Source organism: Balearica regulorum, chromosome 1 (genome assembly GCF_011004875.1).
Source record: "Balearica regulorum gibbericeps isolate bBalReg1 chromosome 1, bBalReg1.pri, whole genome shotgun sequence".
NCBI lineage: Eukaryota > Metazoa > Chordata > Aves > Gruiformes > Gruidae > Balearica > Balearica regulorum.
Window position 1 is genome coordinate 56207168 of NC_046184.1, and position 25681 is coordinate 56232848.

The 25681-nt window shown below is 39.1% G+C and overlaps 1 protein-coding gene across 3 annotated transcripts in view; it reads left to right on the forward strand.

Moving 5' to 3' along the window:
* ST13 (ST13 Hsp70 interacting protein) overlaps positions 1–19415 on the forward strand; it is a 24113-nt gene extending 4698 nt beyond the window's left edge. For all 3 annotated transcript variants that reach the window (XM_075751904.1, XM_075751888.1, XM_075751898.1), the window contains exons 2-12: positions 1130–1187; positions 2440–2509; positions 2619–2689; positions 3207–3273; positions 3837–3921; positions 5967–6077; positions 7475–7577; positions 10741–10857; positions 11546–11609; positions 13308–13390; positions 17579–19415. In XM_075751904.1, coding sequence (XP_075608019.1) covers positions 1131–1187; positions 2440–2509; positions 2619–2689; positions 3207–3273; positions 3837–3921; positions 5967–6077; positions 7475–7577; positions 10741–10857; positions 11546–11609; positions 13308–13390; positions 17579–17707 — 957 coding nt within the window. In that variant the 5' untranslated portion in view covers position 1130 and the 3' untranslated portion in view covers positions 17708–19415. The remainder of the gene's footprint in view (positions 1–1129; positions 1188–2439; positions 2510–2618; positions 2690–3206; positions 3274–3836; positions 3922–5966; positions 6078–7474; positions 7578–10740; positions 10858–11545; positions 11610–13307; positions 13391–17578) is intronic.
* Positions 19416–25681: the final 6266 nt, after the last annotated feature.

Genomic DNA, 25681 nt, shown 5'->3' on the forward strand with positions numbered 1-25681 from the left:
TGACAGTTGTAAACTCGAGGTAGCGTAGTGCTGTTTGCTTGCTTTTTGCTGCAGGGCTTGGTGCCAGGACCTGTCAATCTTGCCACCTCCTATTCCCTCAATTCATCCCTGTTCCTGTCCTATATACCCCATCCAGGTTGGGGCCTGACTGTGAGATGGTGCTGGTGACAGGAGGGAGGAAAGAGGAAAGAACGGGACTGCAGCAGCCTGACTTAAGAAACTGTAGGATCTCATCCTTAGGATATAGCTTTATGTTGCACTAATTCCTGAAAGCGGATATCCTGCACCCCTCCAGCTCCTCTTGCCCACTTCCTTCTCCTCTCCCCTGCATCATGTCTAGTCAGTTGTGTAGGGCACCGAGGAGCTGGTCGAGTCTGTTGAGTTGATAGAAACGTGGGGGGTTGTTTTCCTGTTGGAGTGTGTATGGCCAGAGCAATTGAGAACTCAGTAGATGGGAATGGTAGTCCTTGTGGCAGCCTGCCATTAGGTATGAGTAGATGTTATATGAAACAACCGGAGAATTCAGCCTGTGCTTATTTCTGGCTGCTAACCAAAGTTGATGCAATATAGAAGATTATTCTGTATTGGAAGAATGCTCTCTATACAGAGAATGCTCCTTAACTTGTAGCTAAGGAAAGGCAATATTGCAATACATAAGAGAAATGAAGTTGTTTTCTAGGCAGCAATTTTTTAATTGCATAAGCATTTTGGGCCATTAGGGTTCTCTTAAGTTGTTTGACTTCTGTTCCAAAAATAATTCTAAATTTAGTAATATCTATAATAATGATATCTAGTTTTGACTTAAAACATAAGTTACGTTTTAAGGAGAAAATCCATTTCAGCCAAGGAAGCAGCTTTTCTGTCTGAGAAATGGTGGGTGATGTGTGCGAGTACAAGTCACAATGGAGTCCTAGGTGAAAAAGCCGACAGACAGTGTGTGCTGTGTTACACTGTGAAAAGCATGGTGGATGTGTGCTTTTTATGTGCTGGTTTTACAGTGCATTGGATCATTGTGTTTTGTGTTGCAACAAAAACCTGAGATTATCAGCAGGATTTGAATCCGTCGAATACATCACTATTTTGATAATCTTACTGTTTTGTTTTTTCTCTTTTCTGTTTTGCTGAAAAGCATGGGAGGCACAATACCACCTGCTCCAGCCAATGCCTCCGCAGAGGAGACAAGTAAGGTGAGATATGAAGAATTTATCATTGAAAACTAACATTTGGACACTGCAAAAGGTACTGAGCAGGAGAAGGGGAAAAAAAAGCTGTCAATTTTCACTCAAATAGGGTAGGTGAATATGCTAGGGTGAGTGAGTGTGACAGTTCAGTCTGAAGCCTGCCCATTGCATGATGTAGATGACTTGTTACAGATGGCTTCCTAGTCTGTTTCAAGTGTTATCATGCTCCATTTCCCTAATCCTGAATGCCTGATGTTCTGTGCAATGCAAATGCCAAACAAAGTCTTGATTTCCCATTTTATGTTGTTGCTGTTTATACACCTCTTCTGTACTCGTCAGTGGATCAAATTATAATCTTTGCATGAGAAGAAGTATTAGTGAGCATGATAGGTAATGAATTGAACAGTTGAACTATCAACTTTTTGAGGCAGTGTTGTGGAAGAGTTTTTCATTGGGTTTTGTTCATTTGTTTTAAGGTAGATAATAAATTTGGTTGTAGATATTTGTAACAGGATTTCCCCAAGCTTGACATCCTTTGGAAAAAGTAAATTAATTTTTTTTTTTTTAATTTAACAAGACAGTGGATGCTGGAATTACTGGCTCGTTAGAACTGTATGGAGGGATTGTGTGTGTGTAGTGAGTATAGTCTGTGACACTGAGTATGAAGACAAGCAGCTTATGTCTGGTATAGCAGGATGCGCTAAGTTATGGGATTCAGAGGAGATTAGTAATGTAGTTACAGGCTGATAGGAAAACATTTGAGAAAACATTCTAAATATGTATAAGTGGCAAAGATATCTGACCTTGACAAATGGAAACAATATTTTGATCTTTCACACCAGCTTATTGTTCACTGCTAAAGGACCTTAGCTTAATAGTATTAGATTGAGAGAATTTTTCATCCAGAGAATGTGTGAGGGAAGGCAGGAAGATTGGAAGGGATGGTTAGTGGCAAAACTGGTTCTGAATTGGGTATTATCTGTATTATTTGGGTTTTATTATTGAATTAAGCAATATGAAGGGCAGACTTTACCAATAATAGAAGTTCATAAGTCAAAATTTGGGCTCTGAATTATTTGCATGCATGATGGACTTAATCCGAGAGGAGGAAAAAGGGGATTGAGTCTTAAAACAGTTTAGCTATAGGGCAATCTAATCCTTTGAAGATTTGGATTTTCTGATGCATTTTCATTTGTTTGAGTGGGAACAGAATATCACTCCGAAATAATACATGCTTACAATTACATTTCTCTTTCAGGGCAAAGCAGAGGAACAGCCAGAGGAGCCAGTTAAATCACCTGAACCAGAAAGTGAAGAGAGCGACTTAGGTGTGGAAAATACATGACTTTATCACATTTCACCAATTTGAACATGATTCTGGAAATCCTCTCTGTGTTTGTAGGTGGAGCTTAATCTTGCTTTTTGTTTTTCCCCCAGAAATTGACAATGAGGGAGTGATTGAACCAGACAATGATGACCCTCAAGAAATGGGAGATGAAAATGTGGAGGTAAGCACAATATTTTCAATGTCTGTGGTAGTAGGAAAGATAGGGGCAAGTTTGGAGTTTAGTCAAGGATGGCAGCTGAGGGGGGATGAGTACTATATTAGCTAGGTAGCCAGCCATTGCTTTGGCTCTTTTTCCCTTAAATAGGAAACTTACTGGCTTAAAACCAGTCTTGTCTTATTCAAGGTTAGAGTCCATCAAAAAGTTCAGTGGGGAAAATCAGGCCAGAAAACACACAAAAAAAATCAAAACACCCATGAAAACTAGATATGTAGAAATCTGCCATTATTCAACTTATCTTTTGAGCGTTTTCTAGCTAAAAATAATGGTGGCTAACATCTCCAAGCTGAAAGCAAAAAGTTTTGGTGGGTTTTTTTTAACTATGATTTCGATGCAAATTAAGAACAACGTTCTGGAATCAGAAAACTGGAGCCTCCCTTCTTTGGCGCTGTCTTAGCATGGTAATTCTGGCCTGGACTCTGCAGCTTTTGGGTTTTGTCTGTGTTTTTCATTTTCTTAGGTAAGTGAAGAGATGATGGATCAAGCCAATGAGAAGAAGATTGAAGCCATAAATGCTCTAAGTGAAGGTGATAAATTGTTTTTCAGTACTTATTCAAGGACATTAGGCTCTTCTTTTAAGAAAAGGAAGTAAATGACCATTTTGAATGCTTTCAAGGAAGAGAAAACTCACTTCCTATTGGATACACAAAACTATCTAGAACAGGAAAGCTTCTTTAAGTACTGTCTTCCCAATGCAGCTATAGTTTTGGGGCAGGGGTGGAAAGAGGTACTGCAGCATCTTAATTACAAATTGTAGGGAAGTACAATAAAAAACATATGATGATTAGAGTCTCTGGTGGTTTGTCTTCATGCAGTAAAAAGCTGTGTAATAAAGAGGTGACTTCAGATTTGATTGCATACAAAGTTAAATGTACAAATGTCACTGGGAAAAGTTTCTCCTCCCCTCCAGCATTAATTTTGGAGTTTGTACTTCAGTAGTATAGCAAGAGGGAGAAATTCATTTTTCTTTTGTTGATAATCTTCCATTTATGAAAGTGCCTGGGGACATAACACCCTGTAAGGCAGGTTTGGCAATTTGGATGTAATTTCATTGGGTAATGATCAAAACTTTACTGGTACTCATACTTAGGTGAACTTCAGAAAGCTGTCGACTTGTTCACAGATGCTATCAAGCTGAATCCTTGTTTGGCCATCTTGTATGCCAAGAGGGCAAGGTGAGTCATTATAAACCAGTGATTTATGTTTCTGCCTCTTCAGTTATTTTTCTTAAGGAACCTAAATATAATGGCAACTTGAGGATCTGTGTAAACTTAAACCGCATGAGGGAGAGAAAAAAGTACACTTCATGCATTTTCTCTCATAGCTGAAGCAGCCACCTAAACAATCTTGATAATATATTGAGTAAGTAACAAAATGATGTTCCAAAATGCATTGTGCTAATAAGCCTTTTGGGCTGTTGAGTTAGAATAATGCTGGGTAACAAACACTTGTAAAATCTGAAGTTTCTTCTAGAATTAAGATGATGATTGAAGTAATGTCCTGTTTAGATACAAAGTTAATGGTGGATCGTGTGAATTCTCTGCCTGTTGTACCTGCTAAATGAATTCTTTCACTGTGAAGTAGACTTGTTTCTGTTCAACAATCCTACATTTGAACAGGTTGTACCTATTTTTCAACCCATTCAATACCCACCTTGCTGCTAGTTACATCTACCAGACTGCAGATAATGCAGTGGGAACACTGTCAGATGTGATGTGTGGTAGCCCTAACTTCATAATGCACAAGCGTATTTATCTTCCTTATTTTTGAGGAAGGCTGGGCAAGTATGGGTTGCAGAATCGCAAGTTCCCCAGGATTTTTTTTTTTCTCCTTATACACAAAACCCCCACTAACCGTGGATGATTTGATGGTTTAGTGGGTCTTTTCCCTAGCAAGGTATAATTCAGAGAAATAATCAACTTTTGATGACTTTCGTGTGATTAATTAGTATCCTTTAACTGTTCCATTCCAGTACATCTTAACTGGTACATGCCTTGCTCTTTTCCTTTCCGTATCAAAGTTTTTGCATGTAACACCACTTGTGTATCTTAATACACTGTTGCCGTCATAGTAAGAGTGCCATGTCTTCTCAGGACTGGGATTAGCAATGAAAAATAAGAGTGTTTATAGAAGTTACCTCAATTTGGTCTATTGTAGAAATAACTAAACGATGTATTAGGATATTGTAAAACCTACAGTGTTAACAACAGTGCTGATCAAGTGTTTTGAGTAATCCACCTGCCTCTGGTGGTCTTGGGTTTTGGTTCGGGGTGGGGTGTTGTGTTTGGGAGACAAGGATTTTTGTGCAGCCAGCAGCACTGGAATGTCTCGTTGGTGAGGTGTAGCTTTGGAACAGTTTCCTAACACGTTGTTCACCTGTTTGTTTCTAGAAGAGAATGGTGTGACTTTATGCTTGCTTTGTAACAAGCCTTAATGATGAAGTTACTTAGAGGTGCTCTAATTGCTGATGATTTTTCTTCAAGTAGATGTAAAAGGGCAGAAGTTCTGACTTGGTGTATCTTGAATATTAAATACTTTTGTGAATTCAGGAATTTTATTTTTTTTTTAGTGTTTCCTTCAGAGATTTTAATTTGAAATGTTTGAATCTCCTAAACATACTGCTCTAGTAGTTAATCTGATATGCTTGTGTATTGTAAAATTTGCAGTTATTTCACTTAACTGACAGGACATTTGGGCTACTTTCTGGGTTTGTGTTTTGTTTTGCCTCTTCTGATTTTGATGACTCATCTCCTGTGTCCTTCTGTAGTTCCTGATGATTCTAGCCGTTGATCCTTGTAGCCTGTATGATAACTCGTGCTTTCTTTGTCTTACTGTTTTAAAGATTATGTAATATGGCATGCATAATATTGTTCTGTTTGAATTGCTAGTTGCCGTTGGCTATAGACTCCATACCCCATGGAACTGAACTTCCCTTTGCATTTATATATCCTTTCCTTGCGCACTAAAGTTCTTCTTACTGGCAAGACTTGAGTCTGAACAGTGAATGACGCTTTTGCTTCTTGCTAATGATTCGCCTACAATGGCGAGGGAGGGGAGAAACTAAATTTTAGTGGCTTCATTATCACTAGAAATCTTTTTGAACTCGGCTCTTCAAATGTATTATCTCACTAGCTTGCCTGTTAGTCATCCAAAATTGTTTCCAGCTTAAGTTAGTAACTTGGTATTTCAATATGTACAATAAATGTTCTTGTTCCCACAGTGTTTTTGTGAAACTCCAGAAGCCAAATGCTGCCATTAGAGATTGTGACAGAGCCATCAAGATAAATCCTGACTCGGCACAGACCTACAAATGGAGAGGGAAAGCGCATAGGTAATGAACTGCATGTGTAGTTGATGTTATCTTTACTTACTTGGGGGGGGAGCAGTTTTGTTTATGCATTCTCTCCTCCTATAAATTTCTGAACTGTCTTGTACCTGAGAGCAGTAGCCATGAGCCAAGAAACCATTATGCTGAATGTATGGCTTACAGGAAAGAAAGGATAATGCTGATTTATTGATGGCAATTTGAGTAGTCCTTCTGGCACTGTCTCTTTATCTTTTTTCTTTTTCTTTTTAAACATATTTTCTAATGACTTAACTGCTGTTCCGAATAGCATTTTCTAATCATTTGCTAAATATTGTGAGTTCCAGAACTCTGGGTTTTATTTGTTTGGAGGTCTTTTGTTTTTACAGTTTTTATTTACTAACCTGTAATTCTTAAACATTTCTCTGCTGCTCTTATTCCATTAGATCATAGAGCTCTTTTACATAGTAAATTAAATGCTTAGCTCTTAAGGAAATAATTTGTTGCAATTCAAGAGTGTTACTAAGCAAACAGTGTAATTATTTACAATGGCATTAGGCCACTGTGCATTCCCCTCCAGCTATAGTTAATTTAGTTTTTTAAATGACAATATATCAGCCAAAAAAAAAAGGGTGACGCTTGTTACGGTCTGTATAAAAGTGGAAGGAGTAAATTCTAATAGATTTGGGGGCGGGGGGGGAAGGCATTTTAAACATTCAGAGAGTATTCAGAGAGTAGTTTGTTAATGTCTACAGTTTTAGTGCACAGTCTGGAGCCTAAGAGTGAGAAGAGTGGAGCAACGTTTGGATTAACACCTCTGTCTGTAAGCAGAAGTGCTTTGACCTTTTAGGAGTACCACCATTTGCTTAAAGTTTTGGTTATCAAGAGTTTGTATAAATGAATCCTTAAGAAGTGTGCACAGTAGCTTGTATGATCTCTTCAACTACGATGTGGTGCATCCAGTTAGCTAGGATGTTTGAGTGCTGAGTAAAGAAGGTCCAGACCACTACTACCTCAAGCTAGAGGTACTAGACTTGTACAGAACAGTGAACGTGTAGTTTTACACTGAAGATGTGCCTAGTTATGCAGAGCATTTTTGGTGTGCTTCACGTGTTTAGGTAGGGTACCTTCTCCTTGTTAGACCCTTTTTGTTTATAGCAAACAATGACACTAGCTGATCGAGGGGGTTTTTCCTCAGTTTTACTTCAAGGAAAAATTAAGGGTATAAAGCAAGCAAGAATCCTCTAATGGTATCGTAGTGTGCAGGTGACAGAAAACACCATGATTATTAAATGTTAAACTTACGTAAATCCATACAGCTACATGTAAAAATACTGAATGTTGCATGGTTGTAAGTATTTTGAAGAACTATAAGAGTTTAATTTGCTTTTTCCTTCTGAATGTTTGTGTCTTCTGAATTCCAGACTTCTGGGTCACTGGGAGGAGGCTGCTCATGATCTTGCATTAGCTTGTAAACTGGATTATGATGAAGATGCTAGCGCCATGCTGAAGGAGGTGCAACCAAGAGTAAGTGGGGAGGCATAACAGGTTACTCCTATATGTTTGAGTGACGTTTCATGTTGAGTTTATAAATACTTCTGACTTCAGTCACACCTGTTTATGGCTCTGTGTAGAGAAATTCAGTCTCTGGGGCTGGGCGTGTAACTGAACTATGAAATAATATGTTCCTTTTTAAAAATCTTAACAGAAGAATCTGAAATAGTTAAAGTTTGCCAGGCATTTTAGAATCTAGACTAAAACATTCAGAAGAGGAAGAGAACACTGATAATGGATTTTTTTCAAAATGTTTCTGAATTGATCAAAGCTTCATCTTTAACATGTTTTACAAAGGAAGCACTCTTTGCTGTGACTTGTACTTTCATTAGTCTACCCCATGAGGGCAGCATAATCTCTGTAAGACTGGTTTTCAGCATTTCTCAAGTGATTGACCCCTACATTCTTCTAAGGAAGAACTCCTATGTAAAAAACGTAAACCTGTTGATAGCAGGCTTTTTCATCTGTTTTGCGTATTCCTTTAAAGTGGTTGACAGACCACAGATGGCAGCTGTTGCAGTGTATTGGGTTTAAGTGGCAAGGTTTTGGGAAGGTGGAGACTGCAGGGCTGGCCTTTTGTAAGAAGAAATATGGGGCTGCCCCTGCATCAGACAGAGCCTGTTCCAACTGGCTCCAAAACAGACCCACTGCTGGCCAAAGCTGAGCCAGTCAGCAATGCCAGTGGTGCTTCTGTGATAACCTATTTAAGAAAGGGATAAAAACCACAGTGCAACAGCTGTGAGAGAGAGGGGAGTGAAGAAAAGAAAAGATGGGAGAGAAGCAACCCTACAGACACCAAGATCAGTGAAGAAGGAAGAGGAAGGAGGTGTGCCAGGCACAGGAGCAGAGATTTCTCTGCAGCCCGTGGAGAAGACCATGGTTAAGCAGGTTGTCCCCCTTGAGCCTGTGGAGGTCCATGGTAGAGCAGATACCCACCCTGCAGCCCACGGAGGATGCCGAGGCACATCCACTTACTTTAGCATGAAGGAAGCTGCAGCCCATGTAGAGTCCACACTGGAGCAGGCTCCTGGCAGAAAGTGCAGCCTGCAGAGAGGAGCCCATGCAGAAGCTGGTTTTGTGGCAGGAGCTGCAGCCCACAGGGGACCCATGCTGGGACAGTGTTTCTTAAGGACCATACCCTGTGGGGGGGACCCCACACTGGAACAGGAAAAAAGTGTGAGGAGGAAGGAGTGGCAGAGGTGCAGTGTTACGAACTGACCGCAGCCCCCAATCCCCTGTGCCATTCGGGGTGTGGGGAGGAGGTGGAAGAGTGGGGAACAAATGAATGGGAAGAAAGGGAATAGGGGGAAAGTGGTTTTAGTTTTGTTTTTCTCATCATCTTACTCTGTTTTTAATGGGCAATAAATTAAATTAATCTTCCCCATGTTGAGTCCGTTTTGCCCATGATGGTAGTGGATGAGTTATCTCCCAGTCTTTATCTCAAGCCAAAAATAAGATGGAGCTTCTCCATCTTATTTTTTTCTCCCTGTCCTGTTGAGGGAGAGCTGAGCTTAACCCACCACACGCATAAATATTCCAGTGTCTAATAACTTCAGCTTTCAGTTTTCCTACCATGTCTTTGTAGAAGAGACTGTCTCCAGCAAAACAACAGAAACCATCTTACAACCTAGTAGTCTTCTGTGTTGGAGACTATTGATCTGTGGGAAATGTAATGAGGTCTTCGGTCTCAACCTTTTTTTATAAGAGGTACACTTAACACTTGGCTGAGGCGGAACCTTTTATTTCCCAGTGAACCTGACCATGCACAGAAACAGCAGAGTATGTCCGTGATACATTGTTGTGTAGTTGTCAACTATATGGGAATTTGTGTATGTAGCTCAAAGAAAAATGTATGATCTTTTCATGGGTGATTTTTTTTTTTTAATCTTTAGTATATGTTCACCTAATTTATTCACTTCCAGCTTTCCTAGTACTTTTTAGTTCATAGCACTTTCAGCTGAAATTGAGTCATATTCTAAAAAGGCTTAATTCATTTTAAGAAATACTTAAACAATGAAAATCAAAAGTTTGGAAACTCTTTGTTTCATTAAAAAAACCCCAAACAAAACCAAACCCACAACAAAAATCTTACCTCTCTCTTAATGAACTACTAAAAGGCTGTAACATCGGGTTCTGATAACACATACTGCGTTCGGTACCAGTCAGTCCTGCTGCGTGCTTTCTTTGGCAGATATACTTCAAGAATGATGTAGTATGGAATTAGTATCTCCTAGCTAAAATAAGTTGTATTGAAACTTCACTACTTAGAAAGTAATTTCTTTTTTTAAAGGATAGCCTGAAAGAACAGAAGAGTATCCATTGTAGTAGTAGTTAGCGTATCTGTTCTTGAACCTTGATTTTGCTGTGCTTTTAGTTACAGGAGTGTTACAGAGTACACAGTTTGTGAAATCATGAACCATTTTTTGCAGCGCTATATAAGGATACACTCTGGTTTCAGGAAAGCAGTGCTAGAGTTAGTGTTCTATTGTTATAACGAGCTCTGAGTGACAAGCCTTGGGAGGTTCATTGCTAATGACTCTCCTCTGCTGGGGCTGTAGCTTTGATAGACCTGAGAAGAATCTAGTAATAGGAAGCAAACTTTCTCCCCATCAGCCCTTTCTTGGTTTGGTTCAGGAATTCTTTGGCCTGCTTATGTCAAGCTGTACATGCTGCAAAGGCATCTGGAACAGCTATAACATTATCTAAGTGTTTGTGTGCAGGGGGAATTATACTTCTGCTTGTTCAGACAGTGAAAATTCTCTTTTCCGGGGCAGTTGCTGGTTTTAGCCCTGGAGAAATTAATATTTCAGCATAAAAGCATGAAGGGATGTGGAATGATAAAGCATTTAAGTTCTAACTACAGTGCAAGGTCCAGAGTTATATAGCAAAAAAATATCCTAGAGTGCGTGTTCTGATGAATCCAGTTACGGCTGAGTAGACGTGAATAACTGATTGCCATAGAGAGGAAGTAGCAAATGACTCCTAAAACAAAGGTGCTTTTAGGATATGTGAAGTCAGATCTTATTTTTAAAGCACTGGTAAAAGCAGATGGTTATGCTTACAAGTATTTTGTGTTGAAATATGTTGTGTAATATGCTAGAAATGTATATGAAATCTTGGCATTCTATTGTAACAGGCTCAGAAAATTGCAGAACATCGCCGAAAATATGAGCGGAAGCGTGAAGAAAAGGAAATCAAGGAAAGAATGGAAAGAGTGAAGAAGGCACGGGAGGAGCATGAGAGAGCACAAAGGGTGAATACTTAGACTTTAATATTTCTTGTTAATTTGGAGAGTGTCATAGTTATTTTGGTTAAAATTAATTACAGAGAAGAATTACTTTCATTTCAAGTCTTACAGTTATATTTTAGAGAGTTGATTTCTGTCTTGGTTACTTCACCAATAATGAAATCTGGAGAAGAGGGTGTTGTACTGCATATGCTTTTATGGCTTATGACAAACAGGCTCTGGAATCTTTACTAATCCTGTATTTCAAGAAGCCAGTTATTGTATGAGTGTACCAGAATAGTTTTCACTTAAAGTACTTCTGTCTCCTGAAGTTGGAGCTTTTAAATTCGGGATAATACTTTGTTTCTCTTCCTCACTTCCTGACACAGCTTGCTTGCTTTTTCTTCATGCTTTTCTGATATATTTTAATATGTTAGGGGTGGGGGTTAGCTCCTCAACTTGCATTTTCAGAACTAAAACAAATCGTATTCAGTAAAAACATATTGTATGTAATTCATCTGCAAAATCATACTAAAGTAAGAGTAGACATTGCTATTTCTTAGTGGCTTGTATATAAAGTGCTTTGTTTCAGGCAGGTAAGTTATCACAGTAAACAGTCTCAGCTATTTTTTTTTCCTTTTAAAAACCAATTAAGCAGTAGAAATCAGGCTGCAGTTCCATTGCTTTGTGTGGAATGATGTGCTTTCATCTGCAGGAGGAAGAAGCAAGACGACAGGCAGGAGGAGCTCAGTTTGGTGGTTTCCCAGGTGGTTTTCCAGGTATTTTATTTTTAAGCACCGTTACTTGAGGTAGAGGTGACTGTTATTTCCATGTGGCGTATTATAACCATGGTTTTTTATAGCATTTGTTCTCAAGAGAGAGAAAAATATTTCATGAAGTTTAGAACTTGTCTACAAATAACTGTTTGGGCACTAGTGGGAAGAGGGATGGGATTCTTTCTCTTAAAGAGGATTGATGCTGGGTAGCAAGTAGAGGGAAGACAAATCAATAATGATGGATAACAGAATGAAAGGATTTAGGTCTGAGAAAACAAAGGTGCAGTATTTGCTTAATAATATGTGCTTAAAAACTAGTATAAACATTTTTCTAAATTACCCAGGGTACCTTGGACTTTTTCTGCTTAAGAACAATAGTTTTAAAGTTGAAAATTTGGATTGAATATTAGGGAAATCTGGGGGGGTTGCAAGCCATTGTTGAACAAAATAGCTTCTTAAAGGAGATAGTGCAATTTACCTTATAGAAAAGCTCACCTTGAACATTGAACTTTCCATGTTATTTTGGGGTACAGTAAATTGGAGAGAAACAAGAGTAGGTACTAAAGCTCTTGAAGATTGAGATGTAGTTGAGGTGAGCTGTGTGCATGCTCCAACCATATCAGCTTGTTGGGGTAACCCCATAGAGACTATATTCACCCTGCTCAGCACAGGATTCAAAAACTGCACCTCAAGCATTTTGCTTCAGGGATTTTTTCTTTTTTTTTTTTTCTTTGGTGGTACAATTTTTTCAAACCTAAAGTTCCCACCAAACATTGAATGTGCCTGGGACAGAGTACTGCTGATCTGCTTTTACCCTGAATTGTTCACCCCAGGCATTCAAACTCCTTGTGTTCCTGGGTGTCGTGGTTTAACCCGTCCAGCAGCTGAAACAACCACACAGCCGTTCACTCACTCCCCCCGCTCCCAGTGAGATGGGGTAGAGAATTGGGGCTGGGGGGGGGGGGGGGTGGAAGTAAAACTCATGGGTTGAGATAAAGCCAGTTTAACAGGATGGAAAAGAAAGATAATAATGATAATATACAAACCAAGTGATGCACAGCACAGTTGCTTACAAGCTGATGCTCAGCTAATTCCTGAGCTGCCCCACCTCCCGGCCAACTCCCCCAGTTATATATGGAGTATGACATCATATGGTATGGAATATCCATTTGGCCAGTTTAGGTCAGCTGTCCTGGCTGTTTCCCCTCCCAGCTTCTTGGGTGCCCCCCACCTCCTCATTGGCAGGGCAGTATGAGAAGCTGAAAAGTCCTTGACTGCTTGGCAACTGCTAAAAACATCAGTGTGTTATCAACATTATTCTCCTCCTAAATCCCAAACACAGCACTGTACCAACTGCTAGGAAGAAAATTTAACTCTGTCCCTGCTGAAACCAGGACACTGGGCTCGAAACCTACCTGATTTAAGTTAACCAGAAAAATAACTACATCTGTGTACAAGTGCTAGAACTCATTACAAGCCTCCTATTCAATTGCATTAAAAACATGGATGAAATAAGGTGTAGGTCTTCACAGAAAAATAAGGTGAAAACCCTGCTTTCCATTTGGTGGACCAGCCGTAGCTTTATGGAAGATACGGCTTTAGAGGTGTGGCAAAGGTAGCATGTCTGGTCTCTCTGTGAGCCTCCTGTTTAGATGAACTAAATGTTTTTCATCATGCATTCTTCTTGTCTTGGGTTTTCAGGTGGATTTCCTTGGGCTATGCCTGGAGGTGCGCCAGGTCTCAATGAGATTCTCAGTGATCCAGAAGTCCTTGTGGCTGTGCAGGTGAGTATTTATTAAAATGAAAGCTAAATGTTCTGAACAAGGGAAGAACAGCGCCTATGAGCTAAGGGAAGGAAGAAATATGTGACCTTCTGGATAGCAACGGGGTGCTTGCTTATTTCTGTGGTGAAACTCTCCCCTTGTGTATGCAGCACCAGACTGTCTGGAATCAATGTTAGGTATTTTTCAAAGGATGGGAGCTTAATTAAAGAACCCCCCTGCCCCATACTTGCCTGTGATAGGCAAAGCTATGTGCTATATAGAGTTCTTCATCTCTGTTTGAGTCTCTTGAATGTTTTTTTTCCCACACGGTAATTCACTTGCTCCTTTTTTTGAATGCACACACGTTGTGGTGACATAATAATGCACAAACAGAAAGTGATTGTTAGTATTGTTGCAACACAATATATTACAATAATATTGATATGAGAATTACCTTTATCTTAGGGGATTTAAGTGTTTTGTTTTTGCCAGAGGCAAAGTAGTATCAGAATAGTTCTGCATCTGGCATTTTTCTAAATTCACGTTCAGAAAGCTTACTTCCCCAGTGGGCTTGATTAACTGCTCAGTTAATTAATTGCTCAATGTCATGACTACTTTTACACAAGAGAATTATTCCAGCAGATTAAGTAGAACATACCTGACAACATCAGTTTTAGGGGTAGGTGGGCTGGGAAAAATCTGAGCTATATAGTTACGTTTGCATACTAATATGATCAAGTTTAAAAGCATCTGGTTACTTTTTCTGTATTGTTGTGGTTAAACTAGAGCTGTGTGTTATTCTCAGCTCGTTGAACAGCTGTGATACCCATCTAATTAAAAGCATCAGAAGGGACCCTTATTTGGTATGCCCTGAAATCACACACACCAAAAAAAAAAAAGGCATTACTTTCCATGCAAAAATTCACAGGTTCACTTAATGGTTGCTGGTGTTTGGAAACACACCTTTGCTTAGGCTGCCATAGCCAGCAATGTTGACTTGCATGCAAACCATCCAAAAAAGCCGATGAGTTATAGTTGTATTCATTACCTGGCTAATTTATGCTGTAATTCAGGAGTTGGAAATTAGAGTTGCTGAAAACAGAGCTTTGAGGTGCAGCTAAATATTAAGCACTTGACACATGCCTTTAAGATGACTCCATTGCATGCTGATTGTATATACCCCAACATATTGTGGGACTCTGTTGCAAGAATATGTGTTGACAGTGTTTTTTGATAATGCAGGCAGGCTGTTACATGTAGAACCTGTCAGCAAAGCCCTGAGTCTCTTGCTGACCTCTTTGTACAAACTTTATATCTAGATATGATTTATTCAGTATTTCACCTATGTGTGCACTGCCACCTTTTTCTAAAATGTCTAAGTGACTATGTTCTGGTCCTCTCTGAATTGGCAGTGTTAGCTCTAGTCTTAAAAGACAGTAGTTTCTACTGCTTGGCTTCCTCTCAGTGCAGCGATGGAATGTGTTGATAGATAATGGTAGCTGGCAACTATTACATAGGTACAGAAAAGTCTGAAGATACTGCATCACACAAGTCTCTCAAATTGTTGATCTTAAGATACTATTTCAACTGACAGTATGTAGAGATTTTTCATAGTGAGGAGTTACTGCTGAAACGGGAATATTCTGAGAATAAAGACCTCAGTCTCTTTAGACTTAGTGACTTCTGTGTGATCATTTTTGAGACTATTCTCCACGAGCCAACATTGAAATATCCCTGAGTGTTAACATCTAGGTAAACCTTACAACAGCGTATGCCTGAACATGAGCTAGATTAAGCCAGTTACGCCGTCAACTTGAGCTTTGCATCTGTAGAAGTAACCAAAGAACCAGATATGGCCACCTATGGACGTGTTTATAGAAGTTGTTGCTTATCATTGGCATAAAGATAAGAATCTCTGCAAACTAGTATAAACTATATAGATATTTCCTTGTTTGTCGTTTGGTTTTTTGGGGTTTTTCGTTATTGTGGCTCATATTAGTCTTTACGTGCAAAAGACTCAAAGTGGCAAAACCGTTGCATTTCTTTTCATAGCTTTTTAATGGTAGTAGTTGTGACTTTTTGCAATGACTTCTAATGCATGTTATTTTAGCTCGTTTGCCCGTAAGCTTTTTAGTCTCCAGAAGAATTGGCTGAAATTTTTGTGTGTGTGTTTCTCTTACTTTACTATTTTGGCTGTCTAGAGGGTTCTGTAGTACTTCCTATCTTGCATGTGCAGCTGCTTTCTCTGGCCACAACATGACATTTGTGTTTTGGAGAGCTGTCATGGGTCGTGTACAAGTTCTTTTCAAAAGGAGTGAAGTATAAGATGCACCTATGGATTCCTTATATAACATGTAGTAGTATGTTAGACCTAGACTTCCACCAACATGTGTAAGTTGGAAAAAAGCGTAGTGATAACTTTTTTTCGTAGAAGTATTTTGCATCCTTCTGCAACTAAAGACTAGAGCGTTAGAAAACTGAATGTTTCACTAATGCTATTTATACAATGGTTCCCATTCCACCTTACATACTAAATATTTCCCTATGGAAACGTTGATAACCTCAGTCTTAACCTTTTTTCTGATAATATTGCTCATCAGTGTGAAACCTTGGATGTGTTAAGCATTTTTATAAACACAATCTAAGGTTGAGGGCTTCCAGGGAGTTGCACAAGTACGGAATAACTTGCTGCGAATTTATAGGATCATAAAACACAGAGCATAAAATTGGATATTTAACGTTTTTAGGTGTGCTTTGACACAGACTGGTGACTAAGCTTACTCAGCTTTTTAATTGCAGATTCATATACAGGTGGCAACACAGATTGAACAACGTGACACAATGTTTATTGTCATATGCCTTATTTTGAAATCTGAAATTCAAGAAGTTTGAGGTTGTGGAAGTAGTCTTTTTTTTCTTTGCATAACCGTCCTATAAAGTGGAGAAAATACACCTAGTGACTGCTTTCTGAACTACAGCATCCTATTTTTCATAGACTTTGCAGGTTCCCTTTTGTGAGGGAGACAAAACACTTGTAAATCCTTCTAACAAAAGACTTGACTCTTGGTTCCCAACAACATTTTGGATCAGACTTGTTAAACAGCTTTTGTCTGTGTCTGATACTGGAATAGATATAGGATGGTGGTGGTGTAGCGCAGACAGCTCTGAGGCCACCACTTGGCTTTTGATGGTTTCCAAAGAATACATCTGTGGTAGCAATGGGCTAGAAGTCTAGGGAAGACTGTATCTTTTAGTGAAACTGCCTAAAAGATGTGCTAGAAAGATGAAATTACAGCTAATGCAGATGATTTGTATTGGGCATAATAAACTGCTTGTACGCTAGATGAATTAAAGAAAACATGAATCTTTGCAGAAATTGCTTATAATGGAAACATTTTTCCAGGCTGAGATGTAAAACCAGTCTGTACAGATTTATTAAAGGGCACTGTTCAAAACATACACATGTAAAATGAGTAAAAATTAGTACACCTTTGGCCTCTATTGAACTAGAATTGAAGTACAGAAAAAAGTATCAATGCTTCTCATACTAAGTAGAGAAGATGTTGTTATTTTTTTGACCACTGACTTTAATGTAATGTGAATGTATTTATAAACTGGAATGCAGTAGTGTGATATGAGATAACAAGGTTCTCTTCCAATTGTGATTTCTCAGAGAAGGTGGGGACTAACTTGAGAATTAGATGCATTTTTAAAAGCCAAACATTGCCACATCACCACTTGCAGTCCAGCAGATTAAAGTTTCTGCTGCTAGAAGGAAAAGGGCTGAAAGGGATGAGTAGCAGCTATTGCTCAGAAGAGAGTTATCATGCATACACATGTGGTACGCACATTGAGCACCTGCCTCCTTCAAAATGCATTTGAAGATGCCTGAATACAAATAATCCAGTAGGTGTGGCTGTGTTTGATGGTTCTTGTTTTGGGGAAAAAGAACTCTTCTCTTACTCCCTTCTCACACATTGTGCTATTACTGTAAGAAGCTCAGTAATGACTCTGTTTTTTCCTGATGCAGCATTAACAGCATGCACTGTATCACTGGATTCTCTTTAGAGACCTCTTGCCTAAAACTCTAATCTAGTCTTGTCGTGTGAAAAGCTGAGCAAGACTTAGATTTGTGTTGGAACCACATAACCGCTAACTTTTGTAGACTTGTTTTATAAATACCCTGTTTTTTTGCTTTTTGTCTTGCAGGATCCAGAAGTTATGATTGCATTCCAAGATGTTGTCCAGAACCCAGCAAATATGTCCAAGTACCAGAACAATCCCAAGGTCATGAATCTCATCAGTAAATTGTCTGCCAAATTTGGCAGTAAACCATAAAATCCCTGGTTCTTAAAAATCATATCTGAATGGGAAGGATTGGATTTGGCTAACCAGTGTTGCAATAAAACAAACCGTTGTACCTCTGATCTTCTTAAGAAGAGAAATGGGGTGTTCTAAGGAGAACTGCTCTCTAGCCCAAGCATTGACTTTATTCAATGATTGATTTACACCACTTAAATTATAGTCAGATGACCTAGTTTCAACCATCTCTTCTTGTCCAAGAGTTGCAATCTTTTATTATAAGTATTACAGACAGTTTATTTTCAATGAATGCTCCTGTAAGAAATATAATATTCTAGGAGTGTAAGATAAAAAACTGCTGTTATATTGTTTTGGATTTTTTTTAATTACTCTCAGTGAGCAAAGAGGAAGGAACTTTAACAGTTGAAGTCTGTCTTAATCGCCTTAGGACAGAAAAGTTGGCCTACTCACATGTATAGCAAAGGTGGGACAAGTCTGAAGAATTAACTGGATAAAGGAATTGTCTGCAAATACATGTCCTTATGTTGGGGTTTTGTTTTCGGGGTTTATTTTTTTTAATGGGTGACTGACTTTATATAGCTATTAAAATTATCAGTATAACCATGCTAGCTAGTTACACACTGGAACTTCTGGCAGTACTGCAAATAATGTAGTATTTTGATCTTCACAACTGTGTAGCAAAGGTACAGTCCTATCCTTTGCACAACCTGGCATGAAGTACATAATTGCAGAGGCCACAGAGATTTTTGTTACTTGCTCAATTCTTGTCCAGCACCTTTACGTAACATTTTATTTATCAGTTTGGGTATGGGAGAGCAGCTTACTGTCTGTGCTTGTACTCTTGTCCTTTCCCAGTTGGCAAGTCCTCCGCTGGTTGCACTCGCCCTTCCTTGGGGCCATGCTTACCAGGCTTCATCTGTCTGGAGACTTTAGGGAAGGAGTCTTGTTCCCATCACTACCTCTGTCCCATTGAATCCAAGCCATCCACAACATGTAAATACAGAGTTATAAATCAGTGAAGGGGAGAATACCCAACAAAATTGCAGCTCTGGGTTCTGAGTCTGTCTGAGTCTTTAATGCTTATTGATTAAAATTTCTTGGCCAATGTCCTGCTGTCTGTTTAGAAGTGATGACTCTTCCTTCACCTCATATTGTAGTCTTCCATCTTTCCTTGTATTCTTTTCTTTTAAAAACAACCAAACAAAAAACAACCACACAAAAAAACCAAAAAGCTGGTACTGTTTCTTACTTTGATGTTTTGAGGCTTGTGATATGGAGGAAAAGGTGAAGTAATTGGAGCAGACAGAACATTCTTCTAATGCTTGTGGATTAACAGCATGGGTATCCTTGAAGCAGCGTCTGTGCTGACGATGTTCAGTTGATTTGTCTACCAATACAGTTGTTGCTTCTCTTTGTCTTGGCTAAAACATTATCTTTCTGTGGAAAAATGACCATAGTTACCTGTTCATCACTTGAGTCTCAACATTTGTGTTACTCTCTTGTAATTCTGTATCTTAAGCCATAACTGATATTACCATTTTTAAATAAATCTGGATTGGTGTAGGAGCTCAACAACAGTTGCAAAAAAAAAAAAAAAATCCCCAAATGCTTTTTCTCATACTAATGACCCTGCAAAATGAAATGTGAATCCTTTTGCTTAAGAAATATAGTTCTGAATACTTCTCTTAGCCTTTAAAAATAAAGTATGGTTTTGAAAATTAAAGCTTTTTGGGTTTGTATAACTTTCTGATAAAACCTATTTTGTTCAAAATAAATATGGAAGTGCTTCAATTAAACTGCATATATAACTTATGATTTAAATTGGAACTAAATGCTTAAGGGCTTGCCTTCATGACCAAATGAACTCAAGTTATGATTGAGTGTTGCTGTGTGTGCCTGGCTCTTCATCATGCTCTTGATCGCCCGTTGCCAAGAGGAGATACTTGAAGTAGGTCACCCGTCAGTATAGGCTGAAACTTGACTTCTTCGTTCGGGCTGGTGCAGATGTGCTGTGGTTGAATTAGAGTATCTTGAATATAGATTTATTCCCTACAGTTTCCTGTTACTCCATCTTAGCTGTTTGTGTCCATCTACCCATGACTAGTCAAATGTAGAAGTACCCCTAGCTAGTAGAAATGGTTGTATCCGTGTCCTGCTTGCTTGCTTACACATCAGTTGCCCTTAGAGCTGATTGACTCAAGAAAAACATTCTCCCTAATTTTGGTGGTAGTGTTCGCCATCTAGCTGAATTCTTGTGATCCTTTGGGAATGCACATCCCATTACTCTCTTGTTGTGTGGGGTTTTTTTGTTGTTAATGTTATCCAGTAAGTTAATTGAGGAGCTGTCTGGACGTCATCTCCGTTCCCAAAATTGATTGTGGACATCTAAGCAGCTAAACTGGTTTGAACAGAAGTGCAATTCCAGGAAGTTAACTGACGATTTCCAAATGTGGGATATAAGTAGCTGTACGAGGAAGGGATTCAGTGCTTGCTCCAGTATTTACTGGCAGCTCCTTCAGGTTATTTGCTTCCATTGCAGCACAGGGTAGTGGTGGTTCTTGTAAGTACAGTGGTAATAATGAACTTAGCTGACAATGACTCTAAAAACACTTGTGCTGCCAGCGTGTATGAATGGTTCAGCTAGCGGAGTGTGGTGTCTGAGGTGCTGACCTAGGTTGAGGTGTGTATCAGGTCAGATGCCACTTCCAGACTCTACTACTTTGCAGAGTAATGCAGAAAATGGAGGACTTGGTGCCTTTGCCAGAACATTTTCAAAAATTTCTCTCGCTTCAGTGTTGGGCTCTAAGTAAAAGCTCTTTGCCAAAGTGGCTTGGTTTGTCTTTGTTGGAAGGCATTGATCAGTTGCATGAAGGCAGGTGGGACAAGACTGGGCAGAGTAGTGATAGGCCAGAATCAGAATGGGTCAATAAAGAGCATTAAAAAGCCACGTAAAGGTAAAACCATGTGGTAGAAATAGCTTGTTGCAAGTGGCCAGCAGTAGTATCTGTAGTTTAAAATATCTGTCCTTAAATGCCACTTTGTTTTTCTTGTTACCTTCAGGACCTTTGCATAAAGCTTGTACAAGCCACACTCTTGCATGTATCACATCCTCTTCTGTGAGATGTAAGAGCAAACAATATTGTTACAAGCACTTGTAGCAATTGCTGTCTGAGCAGAATCCTTCACCCAAAGGGATGGGAGGTTGTGGTCCTAGCCAGTATGAGTTGGAGCTGGGTAAGCTTTGGCATCTACCTTCCTGTGGACTACAGCTCCTGACTGGAAGTGTTCGGAGCCCCTTTGAAATCCCAGAGGGCATCCAGGCTGAGGGATACTGCAGTGCTTTCAGGGTTGTAGGGCAAGTGGATTGTAGTGGTAGATGCTAGAGGGTTTTTTCCTTTCATGGGCTGCAGGGTAGTCTGATAGCGGCTGTACAGAAGTGGATTGGCATCCTTGAGCAGGAGGGTGATTCACAAGGAAAATGGGAGCAGTATTTTCTTCTGATGTCTAGAGAAAGGTGTCATGCGAACCTTAATCAGAGCTTTGCAGAGGTGGGCCTCAACCTTACTTCATACATAACAGAGTGAGGGTGCCATTGTAGAAAAGTAATTCTGGATTACCAAAGAGCTGGAATGGAGTAAAAATGGCAACTTCCAACTGGATGCAGAGACCACTACATTGAGTACTCCAGGACAAGTCATAGGAGGTCAGTAGTATGATACAAGCACATGAAAACACAGGGGAAGCAGGAACAGTCTTCGTGTCACAAATGAAGCAGGTCAGGTGGTGGCTGGCGGATCTGTGCTATGGAGCAACAAAAACATTCAGGTGACTTTGGGCTACAAATAGCTGGTCACCTTGTGAATCAGAGCTTAGGTAAGTCATATTCTCCTGGTGTGGTCCTCACAAACTTTTCAGGAACTTTATGTGAGACAAAGCAACCTTCACCCCCACTGACTGAAGGTCCTATTGAATGTAAATACCAAGGACTTTCCTGTAAATCTGAATCTTGATGACTAACTAAATCAAGACATTAAGTTGTAATCTTGCTAACAAAGTGTTATTACTGTACCTGTCTTTGATGTACAAATATGCTTTTGAAATGTATATTCTAGATGGGTGGCCTAGACAAGCTTGAGATCTTGACAATAAATAAATGTATTTGCAGAATGTGTTACGACTCTCTGTTAAGTGGGTAACAAACTTTGGCACCTTTGTTGTTGCACACGTTTACTAAAACCAGGATTTTTTTTAATGTACAAACATTTCAGTCGCTACAAGGAATACAAGTTGTTACTACGTGTAAAGAAATTAAATGTGAAAGACTACAGGATTGGGGGTAGGAGTTTATTTTGGAATTTATTCCTGAAGTACAGAAGCTGAAGCAGTCAGATGGTAAGCATAACTTGTGTAGAACAAAAGTATTTAGAAAGACAAGGTACTTATTTGTGAACTATAAAGTAAATAATAAGGGGATGAGGTCTAAATCTGTTAATAGTAAAGGGAATTCCATTATTGAAACCTCTAGTTTTCTACATCTAATGTTCTCACTTGGGGGGGGGGGGTGTAAGAGTTTCTAGAAATGAGTTAGTGTGCAGTTTGCATTTCAGAAAGCAAAGTATTGTAGCAAAAAAATCAGAGCAGTTACCTAACAACCAGTGCAGTGTTTAATAAAAGCACTTATTTTAAAATAGGCTGAAGGTAGAAGTTATTAGGAAATCTTCAGAATTAGATGGAAAAATATCAAGGTATTGTATTGAGAATGAAGCTGCCAACTGCACTGCCTCTCATTAGAGAATATTCATGCTGAAGCTCAGCCAGTAATGTCTAGTTCTCATCTGGAAAAGCACCAAGTGCCACTTGTGCGTTCTTATTTCAGGTTTTAAAAAATGGATCGAAAAAGATGGCTTATGGCTAATAGTTTATAAGGAAAAAATGAACATAACTGTTCCAAAAGAAGATTTGCTCGAGCTTTTTTGTGTGTTACTCCACAATAAGGAAAAGTGCTCAAGAAAAATAGATTTTCAGAAGCCATTTTGTACTGTGTGATATTTTTTCTTTAGTCTCTTGGGTGAAAACTTTTCAAAATAAATAAAAATCAAAACTGGGATGAATTACTAGCCTTTTTGGAAAAAAACAGAAGACCACAAAAATGTGCAACTAGAACAGATGTTAGACATCTATCAAGTGCCTGGGGAAAAAAACCTCCAAATACCAAGGCACCAAAATTTGTGTTTGACAATTACTTGGTCTATGTAAAGCTTAAGGAACGTTTGGTCTGAACTAGTAAGGCTGTTGAACAAGTAGCGTGATAGGAGATCAAATTTAATAACAGCAACTGCAAGTAATTTAAACTGCAAAGCATTTCAAGTTCTCTGATGTCCCTGGGCCTACATAAAGTGTGAAGGGAAAACTCCATGGCATTCCAGAGGCTCAGTCAAAATCTGTTCAGGTACCTAACAAGCAAAGCGTATCCACACATGTGCTTAAGAAATGGGCTTTTTAATACATTTGTGATTACAATGCTTGCTTATGGAATAGGCAGATCTTTCCATGGTCTTATACTTAAGCCCAATCTTGCCAAGTTTGTGTAATCAAACATTGCACAATTTAATTAATTCAAATTGTCAGCACATGCAGTTACATTTGTTAATCTCTAGTTGCTTTAATCCATTATGTGCTGGGAGTATGATCCAGTTTGTCAACCTCTTCTGAAAAATAAGTTCTGCGACAGAATCGGAAAGTCCTTTTGAAAGTAGTAATTAAATCTGTCTTAACATGTTTTCAGTCTCTAATGATTTGAATTTCTAAGCAAAAAAAGGAGATGGGCATTTCTAATTTTTTTTTTTTTATTATTATTTAACGTTAGAACAAGGAGAGTACTAAGGTAAAATTGGTTTAAGTTCAGAGTTCATCCTTTATTTGCTAAGGTACAACACAGTGCAGAGGCAGTAAGTTTGGCCTCTGGAGCCTCTAGCAGTGTCCTCATTCTTTGTCATGAATTAGAAACAAAGCTGTGGGGCAGCCAAAGACAACCTCCTTGTACAGGAATCTACAGAATTAAAATTAAGCAAACAAGAAAGTACTAACATGCAGTGCATGTACAGAGAATGTTGTTCCTATTTGTAGTTGGCTAGCTTGGTTCACTTCTAGGCTTTCTAGTATTTGAGGAATTTGAGGAAAAGGAGGGAACTGGGGCCTTATGTCCTTCAGTGAGCTCCGCTTGCATGTCTTAGGTGTTTGCCTGGAGACCAGTTGAATTTGCAGCGTTTCTTTGAAAACATAATGTCATGTCTTCATGAAACTTTTTATAGGTAGGTTCCATTTTTTCCCCTACGGAACACACTGGCATGTCTTGTTTAACTTAATCTGTAGCGTTTCCATTGTTTTTCTTGAACAGCTTCACTAGGTCTGTATGTTCCAACAAGAAAGTAAGTTGGTTTTGGAATATTGCAATTGTTGTGTTACCTGTTCATATTCTTTTTTGCAATATATACAGGACATAGTGTATTAACAAAGTTGCTAAATAGAATAGTAATAGTATGGAATGATTTGGGTGCACATTTATGATGAAAATCCAATCTGCAGTACAAACGGACTTTTGGTGAAATCTTCCCTCTGTGCAAGAGGGACAGGATCACAAAGAACACCTGTAATGTAAGTGAGTTTGTGTCCTGCTCGAGGTATTCCTTCCAGAAATATGTGTACCTGATTGCGCAAAGTCACTTTGTATAATTGTTCCCTGGTTTTGTAAAACCTAAGCTGCTCCTGGCTGCTTTAGTGACAGGAGATAACCAGTGAAGAGTCTACGCCTTAATTCTAAATTAAGGTTTGAGTCTTTTGCATGTGTGGGAGGGTGTCACAGGTGAATTATTAAGAGAAGTCATCATTGTGGGCTTAACTAAAAGGGTTTTATTAATGATTAAATGATGATCAAAGGATAATTAACTGAATATTAAATGGTAATTGGTTATTAAGTAATAAATGGTAATTAAACAGTGATTTGACAATGATTTAAATTATGGTTTAAACAATAATTTAGATGGCGTCAAACACTCTACTACTTACTACACTTCTAATAATTAAGCTACAGCTGGATATATATAAAAATGCCACTAGGCCTAATGTAACATGTCACTTCTCTCATTACAGATATCAGGCCTAACCTTGAATGGTGTCCGTGCTCAAGAGGGAGACCATCACCGTGCAGCCCAATGCCGTACAGGAGGGCTCAACGGGCTCATGGAGCCTACAGATATTTATAGCGTAAAGTGATTGACTCGTAGTCAAACCCCCTTTTGGTGTATATGCAGTTCTGCAGCTGTAGCAGTTTTAGTTTTGTGTAGTCCCAGCTCAAGCTGATACTGTTAGCTCCTAATAAGACATGGCTTAAACTCCTTAGTTCCTGAGGAGATACAGCCTAGCACAACTCTCAGGGTTTGCACAGCAGGGCTGATTTCAGTCAGGCCTACTTGTCAGCGATGCCTGAACCAAAGCGCTGTTCACTCAGAGCGGGTGCATCCATCACAGGGGATCTTATTTAAAAAAAAAAAAAATCACTATTTGGACTACCAGTGGTATCAACCTTGCATGAAAGAATTGATAGTCGTGGCCTGTGAAGTAGCTGGTGTCAGCATCTAATGTTGGAGTACAGGGATGCTGGAGCACTGCATTGGGAGAATCTTTTTCTGGAACTCAAACGCTTCCCTCAGGCAGAGCAGCCTGCATTCTTTATAGGCTCCCACCCTCACAGAAGATCATGGGATTTTCCTCACAGAAGGGGAAATAGACAAGCGGCCTGTTACTACTGGACTACCTGATGAAGGAATGCCTTCCCAAAAGGAAATGGCGTATCTGGCTGTGTGGTAGTGAAAAGGTGCTGTTGTAGTTTCACAGGAAGGAACAATGGATTTCCTCAGTATTCCCAATACCTACCCTAATTTTGTATTTTCCTTAAAGCCACAGCAATTATTCTAAGCTGCCACGAGGTAA